Raw genomic sequence first — 17652 nt, forward strand, 5'->3', positions numbered from 1 at the left:
TGTATGAAGGCATACTTAAAAGTCAGATTCTTAAATTTATTACTGCAATGTTAGCTGCAAAATTCGAGTATGGAGACAATTAAGAAATAGGTAGAAACAGCTAGGCAATAAATATGTATCTATTTTTAAAAAATGTCACATTTCAAGCAAAAAGAAAATGTGAAGAAATAAGAAAAATGCATGCCTTAGTTGTAGATGCCTAAAAAGAATCTCTCTCTCATCTCTCTCTCTCTCTCTCTCTCTCTCTCGTCGTCTCTCTCTCTCTCTTCTCTCTCTCTCTTCCTCTACTCTCTCTCTCTCCTCTCTCCTCTCTCTCACTGCTATGTAATGAAAAGCCCTAGTTATTGCTGAAAATGTACTATTTTACCTCACTTATTTTTGCCAAGAAAAATTCTCAATATTTCATAATAATATATATATTATATAATATATATATATATATATATTACTATATATTATATCTATATATATATATATATATATGTATATGTAATTGTATATGTATATTATTATGTTATCTATATAATATATATATATATACTATATAAATACTATATATATATATAATATATATAGATATATATATATATATATATATATATATATCTATAATATATATACACATAATACATATATATATACATATATATATATATATACATAACTAAAAGAACTAATTTCTATAGACATTATTGTTATAAGCAAGTGTATTGTGTTTTATATTCATTTTAGTAATAACTACTTTATTGGAAGAACATCAAGATACAATGGTATCATGTCATGATTATCATATCACAAAAAGTTCTTGAATAACCCAACTTCAATACAAAGTAACTTAGTGGGTTTATACCCTAAGATAATGGCAGGGATGATGGAAAATATTCATTTTGTTGATAATACCGTGATAAATTTAAGGATATTAGTTTCCAGCCTTGGCATATATGTAGTATTTCATTCCATTTGCATGTTGTTTGGGATACATATAATGAGACCTTTAGTATATAGTCCATAAGTTTAAGTTTTTAATATGTACAATTTCTGATTAGTAGTTAACTCTCATTTTAATTATATTTGCCTTGCAGTGATCATAGTCAATGTTTATTTTAAACTCATTCTACACTATCCATGTAGCACTCACCATGCTCGCTTAATCATTTGTTGGCTGAAAAACCATCCTTTCTTTTGTCCAAGCGATAATTTCATTTAGAAAAATTTAATTTTGTTTCAATCAGTGAAGAAGAATCACCTTACTTACAGGGAAATTAATCCCTAGATTGGTTATTCCCTGGTAAAAAAATTTTGTAATCTAAATACAGTTTATTACTAATATATGTTTGGTAGTTATGACTTTGTTACAATTTACTTTTTTAGATCAATAACACCCAAAACTGGTTTAAGGCCACCACCTCCACCTTCTCCAAAGATTGAAGAGAAAGAGCCTGAAGTTATTGGTGAAACGGTTACTATAGACGATCTAATATCTGTTCCTGGAAGATTTATGCGACCTCCAAAAATGGTGATCATTCTGAGAGGACCTCCTGGATCAGGAAAAACTACTGTAGCAAAAATGATAAAGGTAACTTTTTTTTATTCTGCTTGCAATCTCTCTCTCTCTCTCTCTCTCTCTCTTCTTCTCTCTCCCATCTCGTCTCTCTCTCTCTCTCTCTCTCTCTCTCTCTCTCTCTCTCTCTCTCTCTCTCTCTCTCTCTCTCTCTCTCTCTCTCTCTCTCTCTCTGCATGTTTGTGTGTGTGCATGTGCATGCATTCTACAGTGGACTTGCAGTATCAGCTAGATATCACATTTGGTATTTGAAGTACCAACGTCATTTGAAACTAACAAGTAATGTCTCACAATGCTATTTCTTGCCCTGTAAGACACTCTCTCTCTCTCTCTCTCTCTCTCTCTCTCTCTCTGAAATATTTCTCCAGAAATCACCATACATCTAATATACCCCAATGGTCAAGATTGGATAGCCCAGGGGTTTTGGTTATCTGTAGTAGACTAATACCTAAACATCTCTGTTTGGCACAAAAGTTTCTAGATAATGCCAGACTCGAATATCTGTTGTCTGTAGAATATTAGAAAATTATCACAGATCATGATATTAGTCTTCAGATTATAAAAAGTAATTGCTATAATTCAGAAGCATATTATTTGATGGCTTTACATTCCTGGACGTACTGTATTTATATATTATATGAGCTTTTAATCATAATTTTTAATCTGATTTTAGGGATTACATCATACTCAAGGTACAGAATGATTTTGTGAACTTTTCCATGATTAGGCTATTTGCAAAATTTTTGTTTTTCTAATTGTATATATAGTGGTACTTTGACCTATGAGTTTAATTCGTTTCATGGCCGAGCTTGTAATAAAGTTTATACAGTGTAAATGTAGTGTTCAAGTTACGATAATTCGTCTTATGATAATCCTATTTTATAATAGCCTACGGGAGTGAGAGACCAAATTACAATAGCCTAACTTTATCCCATCTTCTAGTTAAATAAGTTCAAAAACAGCAAAAGAGAATGATGAAAGTATTGTTTTAGCATTATACCCCTATCATAAAAGTGTACAGTCATTAACAAATGAATGAGAAACAGCTTTTTTTTTTTGCTAAGTACAACCGAATTGTATCACAACATCTGTTTGCCATGTATTTCAACCATCATATGATAGTAAACAATTACCGTAGTTACGTTACAAATGACGTTATGAAGAATAGGACTGAAATATTTTTATGTAATAACTTATCCACTGTAGATCAAAGATCAACAAGGAAATATACTGTTAAGTTTAAACTAAGTTGTAGCTGAAGCTGAGAAAACTGTTCAAGCTGTTACTGATTATTAACTTGCATTGGCAGCAAGGATAAAACGCCCGTAAACTTGTCATCAAACGCAACCGTCGATAAAATTGAGAGAAAATAATTTTATAATCAAAACTACTGGGCTTGAAAGAACACATTTTACTGTTATTTTCACACTGGTAAAAGATGAATAATGTAAAGCTCATGTTACGAAGAAAGAAAGTGAAAATAGGAAACGAATCACTTAATTGTTTTACTCAATAAACATGCTGCTAAGGCAATCTGTTAACGAAAAAAAAAAAAATTTAGTTCACAATCACAACGAGATATATTCAGGTCATATTTTAACTTTAAAACACGTCGTATAATGAAAAACAACCTAGTCTCATATAAGTCAATATATCTAGATATTCGTTTATGCTAACTAGAAGCAAGAAAATTAGCTCGGAATTAAGTTGAACATGGCAAAATAAACTTGTATTTGCTATCAGCTGATTTCCAAACCAAAACATTGACCGGTATGTTAGTATTTTATAATACAATAATATGAGATTACATACTATATTATTGGATACAGTGAAGTAATCTATAAATTTTTAAAACTCATGAAAAAGATACATATTTACTTTATCTTCTATGTTTATCTTAATTTTCATGACTATGCCATCTACTTAGTGGCATTTTGAGCTGATATGTACCTCAATTTTTTCTTGTGTAACAGCAAATATTCAACCGAGTGACGACTCGCACAGTAATTTACTTGTAGGTCAAGTTACCACTGTATTTACGTTGTATGCAGCATTTATTAACAATATGAACAATTCAATCGTGCACCATTGACTTTGTGCTAATGTTTACATTCTCAAAATTTTCTGCCATTTGAGTTTTATCAGCATCATCATTAACTGAACTAAAACTACATATAGTTTTCTTCTGAAGATGGAAAAACAAATCCACAAGGATACTGAATATAACTTGTTTACTTGTAAGTACAGGCAGCCCGCAGTTAACGGCAGGGGCTCCGTCCCTGGGGGCCTGACGCTAAGCGAAATTTGCCTCCAACCGAAATCTAAAAGTCTACGGGCATCACAATCCACCTTTCAATGCCTTAGTGTTACAGCCAGATATTTTGCCCTAATATGTAATAACCCTAATGAAAATATAGAATTTCATTTGCCTAATCATTTACTGTGTTCTGCCTGGTGGTAGTAATATTTTTTAATGTCAGATTCAATGAACTTACTTGTAAATCTTGGACTAGTATGAGAGAGAGAGAGAGAGAGAGAGAGAGAGAGAGAGAGAGAGAGAGAGAGAGAGAGAGAGAGAGAGAGAGAGAGAGAGAGAGAGAGAGACCGACCTTTAACAGACTGCTAATGTTGCCTTCATCTTCTTTTTTTTTTTATCATCTAGTTAAATCAGCTAAAAAAGCAAATGAGAATGATAAAAGTATCATTAGTAACGTTAGAATCATTGCTCAAATACTGCAGCCATAAGCAACTGAACAATAACAGTTGTTTTGCGACAACAGCTGAACCATATCTGATAACGTTTTGCTTGGATTTCAGCCATCGTATGATAATAAAAATTACTGTATATGTTACACATGACGTTAACTAAATACAACAGGACTTAAATATTTTTTAATTATACCATTTTTTGGTATGGAGAAAATAGTACTGGCAAGGAAATATAGTACATACTACTAAATTCAAGCTGCAGTTGTAGCCTAAGCTGAGAAAACAAATTGTTCACTCTGCTAATGACTTTAAATTAGCATGCATCAGCAACATGGATGGAACTGTACAGCAAATAATAGTGGAGAAAAAAGTATTTTAATAAAAAAGTGGCCATGAAAGAACACATTTTACTGTTGTTTTCATGCCGATAACAGATAAATACATAAATCTCATATTATCATGAAATAGGATGAAAATAACGAACGTAATCATTTTTCTTGCACAAAATAACGTCCTCCTGACACCATCTATTAACGAAAAAAATATCAATTGAGTTCACAACAAAACGTACATACTTAAGTCATATTTCAACTTAAAAGCATTTCATATGACAAAAAATAACCTATTTACACTAAATAGAAGCAAGAAAATCGCTCTGAATGGAGTTAAGTACAGCAAACCCTGCCTCTGCCCTCAGCTGATTTTTCCAAGCCAAAACATAGATTGCTTTTTATTTTATAATACTATACGTATTGATGTGAGACAATATATACAGTATTATCGGATACAGTGAAGTAAAGCATGACTTTTTAAAAAGAGCCAAGGAAGAGATGCGTATTCATTATTTTTTTATTTTTTAGTTGTCTCTCAGCTCTTAGGCAAAATACCGATAACCAGACAACAGCGCCATCTATTAACGAAAAAAAGAACCAAGTCCAGTCTACGTATTTAAGTCAAATTTCAACTTTAAAAGGCTTCTTATAATGAAAAATAGCCTTTCTTAAAACGAAAAATAACCTTTCCACATATGAATAGAGTTTCTGGAGATTAATTTACGTTAAATAGAAGCAAGAAGATCACTGAATTGAGTTAAATACGTCAAAATATTCTTACCTCCGCCCTCATTTGATTTTTCCAAAGAAAAACATGATTGGTTTGATTGTATTTTATAACAAAAATAATAATACAAGACTACATAGAGTATTATTGGGTAAAGTAAAGGATAACTTTTTAAAAGAGCAGAGGAAAAGATGCATATTTGTTATGTTTGTAGTTTATGAGGTGTCTCGGCGCTTAGCCTAAGTCACCGATAACCAGACAATGGTGCTATAAACCCTACGGAGTGTAAAACCTAGTTATGAATATATTTAACAAACGCCGTAAAACCAAGACACCTCTAACCGATAGCGACGGTAACCACGGGCTGCCTGTATTTACAAAGTATTTTACTTAAAACTCGTGTACTTTCAGGCCCTGACTGTGACCCTTTTTCAAAAGATGTGAAAGTGATCAAACTAGGTCAAGGCCCAGCAGTCTTCTGGAACTACTACTTGTTTTGCTGTCATATGTGATGGTTGTCCTGGTTTCCATTCTCTTGAGAGTTGTCAATCCCCTCCTATCATTCTGATATCCTAATCTGATGGTCAATGGGATTATCCCTTGTGGTAGTTAAGTGGTCACCATTGGGCTGTTGGGCAGAAAACCTAATCTCCAGGTCAGAAGGGTCAATCCTTGTTTCTTTTAATATTAAAGTTCTGCTTATGGGATCTTCTGAGGTAAAACCTTTGTTTCCCTCTATCACTTTATACTCTCTGATGAGTGCTTCTTCCACTACCCTCCTATGACTGATTTTATTGCATTTGTATATAAACTTACTGTTTTTATACATTCAACTTACCTGTCAGATATATACATAGCTATAGACTCCGTCTTCCCGACAGAAATTCGAAATTCGCGGCACGCGCTACAGGTGGGTCAGGTGATCTACCTGCCTGCCGCTGGGTGGCAGGAATAGGAACCATTCCCGTTTTCTATCAGATTTTCTCTGTCGGCCGTATTGTAAACATACGTTTGCGGTACCTCCTGACTTGATTTTCGTGTTTCATCGCCATCGATCTTCTGGGCTGTCTTTTACAGGGAAGTACTGGGTCTTTGGCTCGGCATACGCTTTTATTATCTTTTATTAACATTTTAATGAATTTGGCTTCGAAAAATTTTGAAGAATATGTATCGTGTAACTACCGAAATTGTCGGTAGACACTCACATAGTTTGCAAGAAAGGGAAATATTAATATTTATTCATTGATACGTGTAATAAGTATTACAATCGATTGAGGAAATAGACTGACTTCCTACTTTAGGGAGACCTTACAGACCTTACAGACCTTACAGTTCGTTCGGGTTGCCCCAGGTCCCTCAGTGTGAGGCACCTCTAATGTCTACCAGAGAGTTGCTAGTACATCTTCCGGTATATTTTGCATCTTCCAATCTTGGATGGTCTGGGATGCAGTTTAGATATTTGTCGAGCTTATTCTTAAACACATCTACGCTCACTCCTGTTATATTCCTCAGATGAGCTGGCAACGCATTGAATAGACGCTGCATTATCGATGCTGGTGCGTAGTGGATTAATGTCCTGTGTGCTTTCCTTATTTTTCCTGGTATAGTTTTGGGCACTATTAATCTACCTCTGCTTGCTCTTTCTGATATTTTTAGTTCCATGGTGTTTTCTGCTATTCCTTCTATCTGTTTCCATGCCTGAATTATCATGTAGCGTTCTCTTCTCCTTTCTAGACTATATAATTTTAAGGATTGTAGTCTTTCCCAGTAGTCAAGGTCTTTAACTTCTATTCTAGCTGTAAAGGACCTTTGTACATTCTCTATTTGTGCAATATCCTTTTGATAGTGTGGGTACCATATCATATTGCAATATTCAAGTGGACTACGAACATATGTTTTATAAAGCATAATCATGTGTTCAGCTTTTCTTGTTTTGAAGTGCTGTAACAACATTCCCATTTTTGCTTTACATTTTGCCAACAGAATTGCTATTTGATCATTGCATAACATGTTCCTATTCATCATCACACCAAGGTCTTTAACTGCTTCCTTATTTGTGATTGTCTCATTATTAGGTCCCCTATATGCATATAGCTTTCTTTCTCTGTCTCCATAATTTATTGATTCAAATTTATCAGAGTTAAATACCATCCTATTTACCTCTGCCCAATCATATACTTTGTTAAGGTCTCTTTGTAGAGCGTTCCTATCTTCATCACAAGTAATTTCTCTACTTATTCTTGTGTCATCTGCGAAACTACTCACTACCGAATCCTTAACATTACTGTCTATGTCTTCAATCATAATAACAAACAGTATTGCAGCTAACACCGTACCTTGTGGCCACCGGATATTACCTTGGCTTCATCCGATTTCTCGTCGTTTGCAATAACTATCTGTTTTCTGTTGTGTAAAAATTCTTTTAACCATCTTCCTACTTTATCCACGATATTGTGTTTTCTAATTTTCTTCGCTAATATATTATGGTCTACTTTGTCAAAAGCATGTAACTAGATACGCTTCCTTTAGAAGTTTTTTGTTTTGGGCTACTCGTACTAACGAGCAGTTAGAGTATTAACAGTGTTAGTAGTGTTGCATCCTCATCACCTTCTTACTTCACAGAAACTTCAAATTCATAATTGTAATTTGAAGACAAGGGATGTAGCTCAAAATGTGAGCTATTAAAAGGTAAGAAGTGATTACAGTGTTCCCCATTGCAATGGAGGGTGCGTCTGATCGGCTCTGTCTCGCTCCCAGGCCTAGACCTCTTTCAAGCTCCCAAGCCCAGAGGAGAAGGAATGTCGAAAGCCGTAAGGAGGTTTCAGAGAATCCCCACCAGTCAGGCGTCCCCTCGGCAGGTTCTGTAGATGAGTCAGGCGCGAGGCGCGTCCCAGACTGCCAAGGATAGCCATTGGAAAGGCATCCTAAAACAGTGTTTCTCCCTTATTATTATACCTACTTTCCCACGATGAATACAGAGAAAAACTTCGACAAAGATTCTCGTAATATGCAAAATAAATCTCATCATGGGTATGAGTAACTGGAAAGAAAGTTTTCCTTACAATCAATAGTCCCTTCCAGTAGACTTAATCAGAATGAGAATGGCATTAATACGGATAACTTCATCTACCATTCTAGCGCCAGGTGCCTATTTAGGCGCCTTCTAAGATTAAAGATCCAATCAACCGCAAGGAGCCTGAAAAAATAAGATATCATTCGATAGCCGTTGCGGTAGCGTCATTGTCCTATCCTGTTTTCGTTCCCCGTACAACTGGACGGGGGTTCTATCCCATGGGGGTATGAAATTGTTATTTTCAACTAAAAAATTCCCCATCGGTAAATTTATATGAAAGTATATCTATTCCGAGGAGAACGAATTAGATATTAAAGGATATTTGTTGCTCGAATGATTTATATGAATCACGGTGATGTGATAAAGCATACATATATAACTTTTAAGCTTCTAGCACCTACCAAGCTTGGGGCCAGGCACCAGGCGCCAGAAACAGGCTCCATGCGCTATAGCGCCAGCCAGGCGGTGGGTGCCAGGCGCCAGACAGGCTTCAGGCGCCAGGAGTCATAAGCGCCAGTCAGGCGCCCCAACTAGATAACAATCACCAGTTAGAAGATATACCTTAGTAACTGGAACAAATTATGCTTTCACTTATATAACTTACCCGGTGGTTACATCTAGCTGTCGTCTCCTGACGTCACGGCAGAATTTGAAATTCGCGGTAGCGCTAATGGTTTGAGAGGTGATCCCTCTACTCCCGCCCTCTACCGGGTACCAGGAACCATTCCAACAATTAATCAGAAGTTTCCTGCCGTCGGAACCGATAACACGGTTCCTCTGCTGGTTGGAATTTGGATTTGATCATCTTGGTTTTCTCCTTTTGGTGATGTACCTTGAGTTTACTGATCTTTTTGCTAGCGCTATACTTATTTTGGTTTTGATATTGTTGTCCTTTTTAGGAATTAATTTGATTTTTTCACGATGTCTGACACCGGCTCTATTCAGTATAGGGTGTGTAGTAGTGGGTGTAAGACTAGACTTCTTAAAGCTTCACTTGATCCTCATTCTACTTGTGTTAGCTGTAGGGGACGTGAGTGTTCTTTTGAGAATACGTGTGAAGAATGTAAGTCTCTAACATCTCAGGAGTGGAAGGCACTGGAAAAGTATATGAGAAAGTTAGAAAAAGATAGAATCAGAAAGGCTTTACAGAGATCTTCTAAGTCAGTGAGTAACCAGGATATTCCTCTGAATTCTGTTAATCCTGATCCTATTAACCCCGTAGTGGTTTCTCCTGCCCTCGACTCTGTATCTCCCGATCCCGATCCCGTGTCAGTTTAACGAGCCGATATGGACTCGAAATTTGTCTCTTTCCTCACCACTATGCAGAAAATAGGTGAGACAGTGCAAGAAGTGGTACTAAAGTGTGATAAGTTACTTAGTGCAAGTGTAGTGGAGGAGGTGGCTGTTCGGCCCGTTTGTTCTCCTAGGTCTAGGCCCCTGTCAAACTCCCCAGATCCTGGGAGGAGGCATGCTGAAAACCGAAGGGAGGCGAGCGGGATTTGCTCCCAAGCAGTCGCCCCCTCAAGCAATCCTGTAGCCGTATCCCAGGATGCTGTCGCTCACCATTGGAAAGGTGTTGCGAGGAAGTGTTTTTCGTCAAGCGACTCAAGCTCAGATGTTTCCTCTTATAGAGGTTGGTGTCATAAGACTTCTAGACCGCTGAAAAGGTCTCGCGATGTTTCGCCGGCTGCGGTTCCCAAGAAGGTAGCGGCTGCCGAACCTTCTTGTAGTTTTTGGGAGGAGCCTGAAGCCTTTTCTCCGGCAGTTTCGATTTATCGCCCTTCTCTCATAGAATTGGAGGAGCCGAACACGCACTCTCCTTTGGAGCCTTCCCCAGAGCCTCCTCAAACGATAACTCCTGCGGCTCCAGACGTGTTTGTGGCTCATCCTTCTACTCCTCCCGCGCCTTTTACGTCGGTGGATCCTCAACCTTCGGTGTTTGAATAGATGAATGCCAAGTTAGGCAGTATTTTGGAGCTTTTTGGCAAGTCTCTTTCGTCCCCGAATGCGCTCCCGACCGCCTTACATCTTCCGCAGACTACTGTGCAGTCCTCTTCGCAGGCTCCTCTTCAGTCGCCTCTTCAGGCTCAGACTCTCTATGTGACTCCTCTTCAGACGCCGCTTCAGGCACCTGGTCAGACTCCTTTCCTGACTCCGTCTATGGCGCCACGTCAGGCTCTCGCTTGAGCGCCAGCTCAGCCGCCAACGTAGCCGCCAGCTCAGCCGCTCGGATTCGTCTCAGTACAGGCTCAGACGTCTTCTCCTGCTTTCTCGCACCTGCCTTGGGCACATTGTGGTGTGACTTCGCCGAACAGGATTCCTCTTCAGATGGAATGTTCTCCAGTTTCGTCGAAAGGAGCTTCCGTTCCAGTTTCTCCTAGTTCGCAGTGGAAAAAGGACAGTAAGCCTGACGCCTCGTCCTCGTTCACGCGTCTCGTCCTCTTGATTTCGGCTAAGAAGGCTATCAAGAAAAAGTTAACGCTTGGCTTTTGGAGAAGAGGGAACAAGGGAAAAATGTTTTCTGTCTTCCCCCTTCGAGACTTTCGTCAAGGAGCTGTGTCTGGTATGACACCAGAGAAGTTTTTCCCCTGGGTGTGACTGCCTCCGCTCAGGGAGACTTTTCTAGTCTCGTGGATTCTTCTCGTAGATCAGCCCTTAATACTGCTAAGATTTTCTTTTCGGCAAGTGAACTGGATCATCTTTGCAAGAGTGTTTTCCGTGTGTTTGAAGTTGTTAGCTTCCTGGATTGGGCCATTGCTTCGCTGGCCAGGAAAGTCAAGTCATTTGGACTTTCGGAGGAGCAGTTGAAGGATTTTGCCTCTGTACTGGATTGTATCGATAAAGGCATCTGTGATGGAGCTTCGGAACTCGCTGCCATTTTCGCCTCCGGAGTGTTGAAGAAGAGACAGATTTGGTGCTCCTTCTTGTTGAAAGGGGTCTCATCGAACCAGAAGTCTGCCTTGCTCTTCTCTCCTTTGGACAAGAAGCACCTTTTTCCGCAAGAGATTGTGAGCGAGATCGCTCAATCTTTAACACAGAAAGTGACCCAGGATCTTTTATCGCAGTCATTGAAGAAACCCAGGAAGATAGCTCCGGTTCTTTCTGCTTCTCGGAGTGCTCCCTCCACGGAAGCTCCTAAACCATTTCGAGGGAGAGCTCCGTTCGATCTTTCTCCAGGTTTCGTGGGAGAGGTAGAGCCTCGTCTAAAACCACTCCCTCTTCCATCAAGAAGTAGGCCCGTAGTCCTCCACACAGCAGTAGGAGCCAGATTACACCTTTTCTGGCAGACCTGGTTTCATCTCGGAGCGGATCCTTGGACGGTCCAGGTCTTGAAGGAAGGATACACCATTCCGTTCATCAAGCACCCCCCTCTCACAGAATTTCCTGTGGATTTATCAGCTTACTCGGAGAACTCCGGAAAATTTGCCGCCCTCCATCAAGAAGTTCTCGCCGTACTAGCAAAGAGGGCCATAGAGTTAGTGGACTCTCCTCAGGAACCAGGATTTTACAATTGCCTTTTCCTGGTAAAGAAGGCCATGGGGGGTTGGAGACCAGTGTTGGACGTCAGTGCCCTGAACGTCTTTGTCCTGAAGACAAAGTTTTCTATGGAAACGACCCAGTCGGTATTAGCAGCGCTTCATCCAGGAGATTGGATGGTTTCCATAGACCTTCAGGACGCCTATTTTCATATTCCGGTTCATTTGGAATCGAGAAGATTCCTGAGATTCGTGTTCCAGGGCCGCATTTATCAGTTCAGGGCCCTCTGTTTTGGCCTGTCGACAGCTCCACAAGTGTTCACCAGAGTTCTGTCGTCAGTAGCAAAGTGGCTTCATCTGGACGGGATACGAATATCCATGTATCTGGACGATTGGCTTCTCAGGGCAAGTTCCAGACAGAAGTGTGTGGAGGACTTACAAAAGACTTTAAGGCTGACAAACAGCCTAGGTTTGTTAGTCAACAAGGACAAGTCGTGTCTCACTCCTTCTCAGGAGATAGTTTATTTAGGAGTGAGACTGAATTCATTTCTTTTTCAGGCTTTTCCGTCTCGTCAAAGGATCGACTCTTGCCTGAACAAGATAGACGAATTTCTCGTCAGGCAGGCGGTGGGCGCCAGGCGCGGCCGTATTGTAAACATACGTTTGCGGTACCTCCTGACTTGATTTTCATGTTTCATCGCCATTGATCTTCTGGGCTGTCTTTTACAGAGAAAATTATTGGGATCAGTGTTGTGCTCCTTAATTATGCCACTAGGCACAGGTGTATTGTCATGTAAGTGGATAAGACCCCATTGACAAAAGACCATTAGATTCTGTCGAGTAAGTGGATAAGACCCCATTGACAGATCTACAAGAACTCATAGCCATAGGTCACATCCTCGCTGAGGCTCTTGAGACGAAGCAGACTCCGAGCAATAGCTAGGAAGTCAACCCTTCGTCTAAACACATAGGAACTAGCTGTCTCTTACCCTCCTCCAATGGTGTGAATCAGCTATGTATATATCTGACAGGTAAGTTGAATGTATAAAAATGATATTGTTATGATACAATAAAGTTTTATGCATACTTACCTGGCAGATATATACAATTAATCGCCCACCCAACCTCCCCTCAGGAGACAAGTGGAAGAGAAAATCTGATAGTAAACGGGAATGGTTCCTATTCCTGCCACCCAGCGGCAGGCAGGTAGATCACCTGACCCACCTGTAGCGCGTGCTGCGAATTTCGAATTTCTGTCGGGAAGACGGATCAATAGCTATGTATATATCTGCCAGGTAAGTATGTATAAAACTTTATTGTATCATAACAATATCATTTTTATACTCCATCCTATGGTCCTTTTCCTAACAATGCCTAGCTATAGCACCCGTATTGCCCCTCTGTGTTCTTGGATTCTAGGCCTTATTCCCCTCCTTGGTTCCCCCACATATTTGTCTCCACAATTGCTGCAGTTAATTATGTATAACCCCCCGTATATCATCTTCATTATTGTATTCTTCCAATTTATTTTTACATACTTTGTTTTTTAATGTGTTATCAAAGGTATAGGCAAATTTATATTTACTTTCTTTCATTTTTTTATAGTAATATATGTGGGGAAACAGGGAGGGGAATAAGGACTAGAATCCAAGAACACAGAAGGGCAGTACAGCTTAACTCGGATGGGAGTGCTGTAGCTAGGCATTGTTGGGAAAAGGACCATAGGATGGATTTAAAAAACAGTAGACTTTTATACAAAAGCAATAGAATCAGTCATAGGAGGGTATTAAAAGGAGCACTCATCAGAAAGATTAAAGTGATAGAGGGAAACAAAGGTTATACCTCAGAAGATCCCATAAGCCAAGATTTTATATTAAAAGAAGCTAAGATTGACCCTTCTGACGTGGAGATTAGGTTTTCTTCCCAACAGACACCAATGGTGACCGCTTACCTGCCATAAAGGATAATCCCATTCATCATCAGATCAGGATATCAGAATGACAGGAGGGGATAAACAACTCTCACTAGAATGGAAACCAGGACAACTATCATATAAATGATAGCACATCAAGAAGTAGTTCAAAAAGTATGCTGGACCCTTGACCCAGTTTGATCATTTGCACATCTCTTGAAAAAAGGGCCACAGTTAGGGCCTGAAAGTACTCGAATTTTCAGTAAAATGCTATGTAAATACTTACAAGTAAGCAAGTTTACTCAGTAACCTTGTGGGTTTATTTTTCCAACATCATCGTTGCCAAATAATTTCTGAGCACTGCAGACATCCCAGCTGCCTTTAGTTGATAATTGAAATTAATTCAACTTTTTTTTGTTTAAAGTTGGGTTAAAAATGCAGTTTATCTTTATTTATGAATACTGGTAAATTTTAGATTAGAATAAAGATAGGATTTCAACTTTTTTCACATGTTGCTTTTGCCTGTTGTAAAACATTTTATAGTCTGCATGTCATTTGTTTCAGCACTAGCCACATCATGAAGCTTAAATTTAGTGCTATGCTTTTGTAAGACCTCCATTGAGTGAAGGGTGAATAAGAATTTATTTAAATTTTGCTTATGAAAGTCACCAATTAGAATTAGTAAGTTTTTAACAAGTTGACAACTGTAGTGCAGTTTATAATAGATGTGTGATAGTTACAGTAACTAACATTGGCAAACATCTGTCTCTAGAATGAAAGGGGTTACAGCTAGGGGTTGATGTAACACTCGTAATTATCAAGAAAATAGTTTAGCAGATTTTACATTAAACTTTGGTTTTAATAGTCAATGGATGATTCAACCATACCCAGAAATACAGAACCAAATGTTGTGGTAGCTAGATATGGTAACTTTTTTATACTATTGTTTTGTATGAAATACTAGCAAGTGTTTGTTAATTGTAAGAAATGATAGTGAATTATTAAATAAGCTCTAAGTTTGATAAGTCTGGTTGAATATATGATGATTTACATTTAGCCTATCAAAAGTATGCTTGTAGGTCTCTCAATAATTCAAAAGCAAACTGAGATGTAATGCGTAGTATGTTTTATTGAATGAATGCACCAAAACTGAGACAGGCATAATAAGCCAAGCTTAGTGTAATCTACAAAAATTGAAATACATTAAATCCAATTTGCACAGTACACGAGATATTAGATGAAATCGTTTTGAGAACAAAATTTTAAGGGTTGCATAAAAAAAGAGAACGGATGATGCGAGTGTTCGTGGTATTCTTTTTCCTACAATTTGTGACTTATTTAGCTACCATAATATTTAGTTCTGTACTTCTGAGCATGGATGAATCAAAAGTTTAATATTAAAACCAGAGTTTAATGTAAAATCTGCTAGATTATTTTCTTGATGCTTAAGAGTGTCTTTATATTTACCCTTTTCCATAATAGTAATTTACAAGGATCTGGATTTTATTCTGAAATTATTCTTGTTACTTAGATGATAATGTTAGTTCCATAATAAATTCAGATTTTTATTCAGGAGATTTGATGGAAAGTTTAAAAAAAATACGTAAGGCATAATCTATTTCTGAGAGATATTCACTCTTACAAAGCATATTGCTATTTGTGTGGGGGTCCTAATATTTTCGTCTTGGCCATTGTCCACTTTCCACCCCTCAGATGAATGAGAAATATTTTTGCACCCAAGAACTTTAACCAAGTGTCAGCTCATAAAATGAAGTTCCTCTATTTAAATGCCCAAATTTAATTATAAGAGTTAATATGGAATTGTACTGTTAAATCCCATAATATGGTAGCATACTGTATGAAATGATTTTTATGTGTTAAACTTTTTAATGTTGGTAGAAATGTGATTAGGTATCATATATGCTTAACTAATGCAAATCTAAAAATCACTCTTGAAGGATCGGGAAATAGAAAATGGAGGAAGTCCGCCAAGGATACTTAGTCTGGATGATTACTTTATGGTTGAGACTGAAAAAATGGTTGAAGACCCAGACACAGGAAGGAAAGTGAAAACCAAAGTAAGTCTTTTCTCTTGACAAGTTATTTTTAATAGTCTAAAATTTGTAACAGATTTGTGTTTGGCATTCTTATAGCTTAAGAACAATGTTTTTATATAGAGATGCTCCAAAGAGTTTTAGTGGGGTTATATCCAAGTAAACCTGTCATAAACCAAAAGTATCTTAATATAAACATTCGTTTGATTGTTATTAGGTATAACAAGTAATTTCTCCATCTCACTGATCAGGCCAGCTCTTAGCTCATATGATGAGAGTTGATTTTACAGAAGCCAAAGGTTTCACAGCATTACATATTCACTTTTTATCATTTAAGATGGTTAAGATCATCGATTTCATTGAACACTCATACAGAGTATCAGTTGTGTACTGTAGTGACAGCATGGCAAACTGGCAGATAAATAGTGCTGCTGCTGCTGCTGCTGCCTAGATGCCCAACACTTACTTGAGAGTTTTGTATCACATATTGCTAGCTTTGGAAAAAATCAGAATTTAGAATTTGGAAAACAGTATCTGCAGAGTATGTATTGGTTCATATTCGGAACAAACCTGTGGTCTTAACTTTTGGATAAATCTTTTTGTGCCAGCTGGAAACCGGTTAAAAACAATATCGAATTGTATATGTGTGTGTTTGGCGTTTCATTATGGATTCCTCCATCGGATCTAAGAAGTTGCGTGAGCGTCAACGCATGTGTCTAGACCATCCAGTGTTCCTGTGTTCACACTTCTTAGTTCCACCTTGACTGACCCCCATACCACTTGCAGTAGGTGTAGTTCCAATTTTTGTAATGTAACTAATCCATGCCTGGACTGTTGCTCCTGGCCTATTGAGCAGTGAAAGAACTTCTACAGGAAGAAGGATCATCATCGGAAGTCAGCATGCCCATCTTCAGAAGTATTCTCTCCTCCTCTAGTGGACACTTCTGCTTCCCCTTCTAAACTTATTCCTTCTGCTTCATCTTACATTGATGCCTTCTCCCCTTCCTTTTCTTCCATTGTTTTGTTTTAGGAATCATTTGGAGTTGCTCAGGGTGATATTAAGTTTAATGTTGCCCACCTCTCGCAGGAGGCCCTTTTGGGAGGGAGGAGGCAGCGCCATCTTGTTACTTTGTTTCAGGCACCAATGCACACAAGATGTCTGCATGGCCCTTCGTGGGGTATCCTCCCTGGAAGGCCTATTTTCCCATTTCATGTCTACATCTCTTCCATTGGCTCCCCTAGCAGTACTCCCTCCTCTCAGCCTACTGTGGGTCGCATGTACTGCCACCTAGCGGGGCGCTATCACTAACTGCACTTCATCCTGGATTGCCTTATCCCTTGCCGGCATTGTGGCCATTAATTTAGGTTCAGAGACCATCACACCCCATGGCATCTCTTCCAGTGTTGTCTCTCCCCATGACGACAGTGTCGGTGATGTCACTGTCTCCTCCTGCTGCCATGATGTCATTATCGACAGTTGCCAATCCATCGGAGGTTTTCGTTCAGGCCATGATGGATAAGCTTGATGCTCTTATTGAAGAGAGGTACAGTATTACCCTTAAGAGGAAGTGGTGCAGGTCTCTGTTGTCTTCTTTATCCTCATCATTGTCTTCATCTGCTCCTCCTCAGTCTTGAGTCAAGTGATGGAGGATTGAGGACTTTATCGATTTGTCTTCTGGGAGCCTGATAGGGGTGTCGTCTTCCATTCATGGAGGTGAATCACCCCTACGAGTACATGGATGTGGTTCTCTCTCGTGCGTTTGTGTCCATGTAGAAGATGATCAGCACCCTTCAACCTCTCGGAGATC

The 17652-nt window shown here is 38.6% G+C and overlaps 1 protein-coding gene across 1 annotated transcript in view; it reads left to right on the top strand.

Moving 5' to 3' along the window:
* The window catches only part of LOC135212188 (uncharacterized), a 218018-nt gene that overhangs the window by 163373 nt on the left and 36993 nt on the right, over positions 1-17652 (top strand). The window contains exons 14-15 of the mRNA XM_064245634.1: positions 1372-1576; positions 15749-15868. Coding sequence (XP_064101704.1) covers positions 1372-1576; positions 15749-15868 — 325 coding nt within the window. The remainder of the gene's footprint in view (positions 1-1371; positions 1577-15748; positions 15869-17652) is intronic.

Source organism: Macrobrachium nipponense, chromosome 40, assembly GCF_015104395.2.
Source record: "Macrobrachium nipponense isolate FS-2020 chromosome 40, ASM1510439v2, whole genome shotgun sequence".
NCBI lineage: Eukaryota > Metazoa > Arthropoda > Malacostraca > Decapoda > Palaemonidae > Macrobrachium > Macrobrachium nipponense.